The 8,066-nt window shown below is 41.1% G+C and overlaps 3 protein-coding genes across 3 annotated transcripts; all 3 read left to right on the forward strand.

Moving 5' to 3' along the window:
• Nucleotides 1–99: 99 nt before the first annotated feature.
• On the forward strand, nt 100–1,179 carry TM35_000092270 (ankyrin; the record flags this gene model as incomplete). The annotated part of the gene is made up of 1 exon (XM_029024466.1): nt 100–1,179. The coding sequence occupies one exon, from the start codon at nt 100–102 to the stop codon at nt 1,177–1,179; it is 1,080 nt and encodes a 359-aa protein (XP_028884243.1).
• Nucleotides 1,180–1,996: 817 nt separating this feature from the next.
• On the forward strand, nt 1,997–3,952 carry TM35_000092280 (uncharacterized protein; the record flags this gene model as incomplete). The annotated part of the gene is made up of 1 exon (XM_029024467.1): nt 1,997–3,952. One exon carries the CDS (start codon nt 1,997–1,999, stop codon nt 3,950–3,952), a length of 1,956 nt encoding a protein of 651 aa, XP_028884244.1.
• Nucleotides 3,953–4,880: 928 nt separating this feature from the next.
• Nucleotides 4,881–6,830, forward strand: TM35_000092290 (uncharacterized protein; the record flags this gene model as incomplete). Its single annotated transcript, XM_029024468.1, has 1 exon — nt 4,881–6,830. One exon carries the CDS (start codon nt 4,881–4,883, stop codon nt 6,828–6,830), a length of 1,950 nt encoding a protein of 649 aa, XP_028884245.1.
• Between the last annotated feature and the right edge of the window lie 1,236 nt (nt 6,831–8,066).

Consider the following 8,066-nt stretch of genomic DNA (forward strand, 5'->3'; position numbering starts at 1 on the left):
AGTTTTCTAGTATTTTTGTTTGTAAATAAGAAGAAGGACGTGTCTCATAGCTTTTGTGTAGGGTTATAGAAGGTTAGTTTATACTATTGGTTGGATAAGATGGCTGATTTTCCGAAACTTCCGAGAGTTAAGATAGATGATGAGAATATGGAAAAAATTCATTGCGGGGCACGAAAAGGACAGACAGAGGAAGTAAAGCGTCTGGTGGAGCAGGGTGTCGATCCTGGTATTATGAATAAGTTTGGTTGTACTGCGCTGCATTTAGCTTGCAAGTACGGTCAGGTGGATACGGCGAAATTCCTTGCCCCCTTGTCTGATTCCTTTGGTTCATGGCATGGACACAAACCTCTGCATCTTGCTGTTCTTGCAAATAATGAGGAGCTTGTGGAAGTTGTTTTGGAAGGAGCAAAGGATCGTGGCCGTAATGTTGAAATTATGGTGAATGATTGTGATGATTATGCTGTTGATGAGATGGGTGAACACCATAAACACACAGATGGACAAACAGCGCTTCACTGGTGTGTAGCGCTAGGTGAAAAATATTTGCCAATGCTTAAATTGCTTATTAAGCTTGGCGCTTCCCCAACGGCAAAGAATAAAGAAAACACAACAAGTTTAATGTACGCTATAGAAATGAAGAATGATGAAGCTATGGAGGCTATGCTGTCTGGTGTAAAACCGCAACAATTGCGTTTGGACTATCAAGACAAAGATGGTAGAACACATTTGCATTATGCTATCTTGAATAATCGTGAAGATTATGCCATGCGTTTTATTGAGATGGGCCACGATGCAGAAGTGGAGGATGATAATCATGTTACACCTCTTTTCCTCGCACTTCGTGCTGCTATGCCTAAATTATTGGATTATCTCCTGCAGAATGTGGACAGTTTCTCAGTTCAACAGGCTCCTTTTCATAATGGTACAGTAATGGTACCAGAACGTATTGAGTGGCTTCCATTTGCCACTGATGAGGAGGCACGTGCTGAGTGCATAAAATTATTCCAAAAACGTTTGGACGAGGTCTCTCTCAAACCAGAACCAACCGAAAAGAAGAAGGCCAAACCGACAGTGAAGAAGATGAAACTCGCCCCCTCTGCTCCTATTCGTAGCCGGAGCATCGGAAATGCATCTGGACTGCGCAGCCGAAGCAATGGGAATCGTGGCCATGTCAAATAAGTACTTTTTTTTTTTTTTGGAAAATGAGTCAAAGGGAAAACGAAGGAAATGGTTCTTCTTGCCATATATGTATAAATTATATTTTGTGGAAGCTTATGTTTTTGCATTATTTTTGTTTTTGCGCCATTCCTCCCTCTTTTGTCTGCACTCTGTTTCCTAAGGATGAAAAGATGACTGTATGTAGCGGGCAGCGTGGTGATGGAAACCAGATCTGATAAATGGCCGAAAGAAGAAAAAAAAAAACGGAAAAAAGAGGCAATGTCAAAGGAAATAAAAGAGTGGACGAAGAATGAAAATATTTTTTTCTTTTCTTTCTATGGTAAAGTAAAGAAAAAAAAAAAGAACATGTGTCTCTGGCTCTCTCTTTTTTCTCATTGTCTTTTTTTTTTTCTTTCTTTCACTCTTTCTCTACGGTTTTGGTGAATGAGTATACTTCTTTTATTTCCTATTCTTGTTATGAGATTCTTCTTCTTTATCTTGCTTTTGAAGTTTGATTTTTTTTTTTTGCTGTTTTTTTTTTTTTTCTTCCTTTTCTCTTTCAGTTAAATTCAGGTGCGAAGATATCATTGCCTGTCTTATAGAGGCGTGGTTTCTGGTATCATCGCAACGGTGGAGGGGTGTGGTGTGCATAGCAGTCATAACGAAACTCATCGGATAGAGGAGTATCTAGAGAAAGCTTTGCGCTGATAAGGTAAGAAAACGAAAAGGGTTTCTTCTTAATACAAAAACAATAGAGAAAGAACGAAGGAGTTAGAGACGGGTTAAGCAGTAGCGATTCCTTTTTTTTGTTTCTCTCTTAAAAAAAAAAAAGAAAATAATGTCTTTCAATCCCATTTCTATGGATGACGATGGTGTTACATCATTTGATGACACCCATCGTCCCAATGGTGTGGTTTCATATACGGATGTTGAGGGCAACAGAGCGAATGCCTCTATATGCGGCGTGACTGTGATTGACCCGAAGATGTCCGCCAATGAATTCATTCGCCGCTGTAAGCTGCAGTACTATTATGAGTTCTCCTGGCGTGTGCCGTTCCCACAGGTCCCTGCCGCGCCGCTGCTGTATCTCCCCGAGGCCTTTGCGGAGCTGCTGCGGGACCCCGCCCCGCTGGGGGTGATGGGGGCGGAGCTGGACGCGATGGCCGCCGGGGTGATGGAGCGGATCCCGCTTGCCCACCCCCTTCTGCGGCCGGAGGAGGTGGGGGCGGCGGTCCGGCTGGCGGCTGAGGGGGAGGAGCGACTCGCGGAGCTCCAGCGGCGGGCAACGGCCGCAGGACTGCCAGAGAGACTCACGTGGAAGCCTGAGGAAGTCAACCCGCACCTTAATCCAGCAGACGCCGCACTGCTCGATACGGACATTGACCTCAACCTCGTGCTTGAGCGTGATAAGCCATCCCTCACACTCCTGCAAAGACCACTTTACACGGATATGGGACTCGTACCACAAGAACAGCGACATTTGGAGCGTCTCGCCCGTATCGTCCCAGAGACACTGCGATCACAGATACCGATGGTAGCTTCGCAGGAGTCTGAGAGACTAGGAAACTCGATGAGCCCCCCACCTGGGGTCGCTACACAACTCTCCTTAGCGGGAGGGTTAACACAAACCAGTATTGTTGGCGGAAAGTCGACAGTGGAGACTACAGAACAATGGCTTGACGGGGTGCGTAAGTCGTTCCGCTTCGCTCGTACAGTGGATTCTCACTATGATAAGCTGCTCGAATCAGTTGCTCGAGCAAAACTTGGATTAGATAGCAATAACCCTGTTTCTGTGAAGTTTACTCGTCGATTATGGCATCAACTCTTCGATAGTACAAGTAAAAATCAGCAGCGTGATGTTTGGCATCAGTTATGTCGATTCTCTTCTAATTATGATGGTAGTGGAGAAGAATCTTTGGAGCAACTTGAGCGATCATTGCAACCCCTTAACTTACCTCATAAAAATGTATGGTTAGAATTAATACAGGAATATGTTGATCTCCTAAGAGTGTACACATCGAAGCTAAATGGTGGCGTAGAGAAGCGTAAAGAACAACTGCAATTCAGTGGAAAGGAATTGGATCCTTTTGAACAAGGTGCTTTTGAACCTGATTTACAGGTTGGCTCAACATTGCGAAGGGTGGGCAAAGAGTTTACAGCGAATCGTCAACCTGTTCCAATTTTTCCTGTGGAAGTAGTACCCTTATACCCGGCCGATTTTGATAAGGCAGCAGCAGCAGCATCATCCATTTCAACAGTTGATCAATCTCAGACTGAACGACTGGGTGAGATGGAAACAGAGTTGCACCATATAGTGCTTCCTGGTGCGGTAGTGAGTGAGGAGTCTAAGGTTGGTGGTCCCCACGCATTAGTCAATGATACCAACCTGTTAGTGGTTGATAAAAAGAACAGCCGACACCTAAGTGACGGAATAACTGTTAGCTACCACACATCACGTGAAAATACTTTTGAGTCACTTGTAACGGATGAAAATAATACAAGTAGCTATCTATTTCAACTGCGTAACGTACAAGGGGAAGGTTCTATACCCACAGGATTTGCAAATGCAAATGGACATCATGTTGTCTATCGGCGTCTGGGTCTTCGCAAATTATTTGTTAAAGCACCCAATGCAGAAGCACCACCATATGAAAAGTACGTACTTATGTTTGGTGCGGATGATGAAATGGCACCAGAGGGAGCACCCGAATCCACAGTCTCCGATCGTAAGAGGCAGCGTGACCTACAAACCGATATTGAGGAACGCCATGCTATTGTACAACGGATGGAATAAGGAGAGGGGAAAGAGAAAAGAAGGAATCAAAAAAAAAAAAAAAGAGATACATCACTTGTCTAATGCACCACTTCAACTACTTTGTTACTAGTAGTTATCCATCCTTTCTATTATTGTTAGTGTTATTTCCATGTTCCTTGCTGTTTCTGCAGAGAGAAGGGAGATAGGAAATAGAATGCAAGGAGAATTCTTGGAAAGACACGCCAAGGTGAACGTGAGGAAAGGAATGAGTACAAATGACAAAAAAAAAAAAAAACAGGAAAAATGGCCTGTGTGATGTTTGGAAACATAAGGGAGGAAGGAAGAAAAATATTGGACGAGAACTGTGGTTAAATCCTCTTGTTAAGGACCTTCATAGCCTTTTCTATATTTATTATTATTATTTATTTTTTTTTTTTTCCTCAAAGAAAAAAGAAAAAAATTCTTTAATACTATGGGGAGTGAAACAATATGTTTATTCTCCATGACATACATTAACTCTTTTCTTTCTTCTTCTCTTTTTCTTTTTTTTTTCTTTTTCTTTTTTTTTTCTTTTTCTTTTTTTTTTCTTTTTCTTTTTTTTTTCCTTCTTTTCTTGACCATGTGTTTACAATATACAACCACATTGGATTTATTTTCTTCACATATTGGTGACACATTAGAGCAAAAGGAGAAGAAAAAAGAAAAAAAAAAGACGCTCATATTAAGTGGAGTGGAGCTGACTACGTTCAGCTGGAGACAATACAGTAATATCTAAAAGAAATAAACAAAGAAGGGAAGAAAAAGCACTGTAGTACTATTTAACAGCATAGCGAGACACCCCGTATTGACACACCTATAGGGAAAGAAAAAAGAAAAAAAACAACAACAACAACAATTTATAATAGGCGTGTTCATATTGTATTTTAATAAATATATAATAATATATATATATCTAATTATTATACAAATGCCCATTATTTCGACGCTCGCTGGTGTTCCCCTCTCCACTTTATGGAAGAAGAAAAGCGGAACAGATGAAGATTATGACATGTGTAACTGCTTGTGCTGTTGGCGCCGTCGCCGTGAGAGTAATAATGTTAAGGATAGCGTACAAAAAGTTCAAGGACAAATAACATTAGATACTCAACCGAGAGACGTAAAGGATTCTACTGTACAACTCCAGAACAAGGGTAAAGAGTCATTATTATCATCATCATCATCATCATCTGTTGTGCGGCGAACACCTTTTTGCTCGTTAAATGGGAAGGCCTATGCTGTTCCAATCAGTATGACTAAAGAATTTTATGCCTTACTTGAACGCGCGCAGAGTGTTACTGATCCAGAGGATTTGAATAGCCCTGTGTATTCTTCATTAAAATCACCTGGAGTGTTGTGGCGGCATGACCCTTATAGCATGAAAGTTATTGATTCAGCCAGTTCTTTTTCATCTTCAGAAGCAGAGTTTGAACCTGTGAGTGAATTTGAGGAGCTTCCAGAGTATAAGAATAATGAGGAACCAGCTGAACCCTTGACTATGGTAGAGAATGTTAGTTACCCGTATTCCATGTATGATACCAATATTCAAAATTCCATTTACAGTTTTCCACCCACACCAGATCCATATGGATCAGTTTTCTTCGTTTCCGCAGGTGGATCTTATTATCCTGGTATGTATGCAGGTTACCGGCAAGTGTGTCATGAAATGCCTTTACCACAACAATTTCAGCCGATGTATCCTTACAATGTACCCACGACAACAACAACAACAGCATCAGCAGGAAGTGTAATTTCAGATGGTATTGATCAAATACACAATTGGAAAAGTAGTTCTGTTCCCATTATACCATCTAGTCGTCCAGTGCCTTCTCCAGCTGGGACTCGCCTTGTTATTCGTTCCTTCGCACCTCCACCTCCACAACCAGTAGCAGCAACAACAAGTGTACCCTTTAAGTTAAGTACTACTAATACTAATACTAATACTAATACTACTACTAATACCAGTACTTTAAACAATAAGGATAATAACGGCAACAACATCCATAACAACAGCACGGATCATACAATGATGACGGCCCATGAGGAGACCGACCACACGGCTGAGAGTGAGCACTCCAAGTCCCGCAGCAGTTCACACCACAATCACCCCCGCCGTCGGTTAAAAGTGCGCCGCGCAGGTGAAAGTGATGATCAACGCCCCGATGGGTGCCCGGCAACACTCCCGCTTTTTCACCGCCTCGCACCGCTCTTCGTTGACCTCGCCGCTTACACACATCGCCGTCCCAACACACACAAACACGCACACGCACACGTACAACTACGAGCACCATACCGATGCGATGAAAGCGATGCCTCAACACGGGATGCAGAAGTTCATTTTGTTTATCTTGTTGCCCATCGCTGTCGTCGCAGTGTTGCCGCCGCCGCCATGCGATATGAAGTGGGCGCGTTGGTTGTACTTGAAGGAGACATGGGCATTGAAATGGGCGCCGTGCACACAGTGCTGCCGATGGATGAGTTTGCTCGTCTCAGCCCACAGGAGTTGTCTAATCGCGGCTTTCCAGCGGATGGGGATGTGCGCAGCGCGGCAGTCATTTTGCGTGGGGCGACTTCAGTAGAGCAGACGCACTACACGGATACACTTCCGCGTCTTGAGAGTGATTTGTTGGCGTTTCTACAGCAGCAACTGGATCCCACCATATTTCTGGATTGTAATGTGCGGCAGATGGAGTTTCTGGGCTGTGAGTTTCAAGCGGATTGTAAGAAGATATACGTCTACTACAGGGCAAAGAAGCGTGTATTGTTTCGGGAACTGGCACAGTACCTGCACTCATTCTATCGCTGTCGCATTTGGCTGCATGAAGTGGGAAAGGGGGAGGCGACAGTCTCAACGGACTCTTCACGCGAGACGGATAACTGAGTGAACGGTCCCCTTTGTTAAAGTATCTCTTTTTTTTTTTTACTTTTGTCTTGTCTTTTTTTCTCTTCTTGAGTTCTGCAGCGTATTATATTTTATTATTATTATTAATCTCCCTTTCTCTACACACCCCTCCCTACATTATTTTAATTCGTAATTAATATGTATACGTTTTTTTTTTTCCCCCCTTCTTTCTTTTTTAATTTGGTGCGTCCGTCTATGTGTGTGTGTGTGTGTGTGTGTCTATAGGCCAAACTCTTTAAAAGAAGATAAACTCAAAACTGTACTTGTTTTAACATTTTTTTTTTTCTTGTTTTTTTTTTCTTTTTCTATGGGGAGTCAAATCCACGGCTGCAGTGGTGAGGGACCCTCTGATATGTGTATGTATGTGTGTATACTCTTATTACACACCATCCACGCATACATTACATAGAGAGAGTCAATTGGATAAAGAGAGTGGGGGGGGAAAAAAAAAAAGATAAAGTTGGGGAACTAATATATATATATATATATATACAGCTTTAATACTTAACATGAATAGACAGAAAAAAACAACAACACATACATAATGAGTGAATAAGTGAAGAAAAAATAATAAATAGAGAAAAAAAAGGAGTGTAAATACAAACTGAAAGGAGAGGGAAGGAACGAAAACCAATCTGATGAAACCTTCTTTTCTTTCTTTAAGCAGAGATAATGAGGGGTGGTGGTGGTGGTGATTATGTAAAAGGAAAAGAAAAGTCTAAATTGTAAATGACGCACAGAACTCCATCTTGAAAAGAAAGAAAGAACTTATATTATATTATTATTATTATTATTATTATTATTATTATTATTATTATTATTTTGTTTAAATGTGTTTTTTATTTTTTATTTTTTGTCTTGGGAGGTTTCTTTATTGGACACTTTTGTTGATTCGTCATTTAAAGAAACACACATGCATATAATCGTATATGTTATCTTTTCCCATTATTTGCAAAAACGAAAAGAAAAAAAAAAAAGTGAGTGCAGAAACAGAAACAGACACATAGAGGTATTGTATACGTGTATCTCTACATGCTATTACTATATACCTGCTTTTTCTTGAAGAATACACAATCACAGAAACATAGTTTACACTTAATGGGGAAAATATAAACAAATTATCATTGTATGTCATTAATAACACATCACTTGATTCTCCTTTTCGTTCGCTGTTGATATTGTTTTTAATATATATATATATATATATATATATAT

Source organism: Trypanosoma theileri (genome assembly GCF_002087225.1).
Source record: "Trypanosoma theileri isolate Edinburgh chromosome Unknown TM35_Tth_9_V1, whole genome shotgun sequence".
Taxonomy (NCBI): domain Eukaryota; phylum Euglenozoa; class Kinetoplastea; order Trypanosomatida; family Trypanosomatidae; genus Trypanosoma; species Trypanosoma theileri.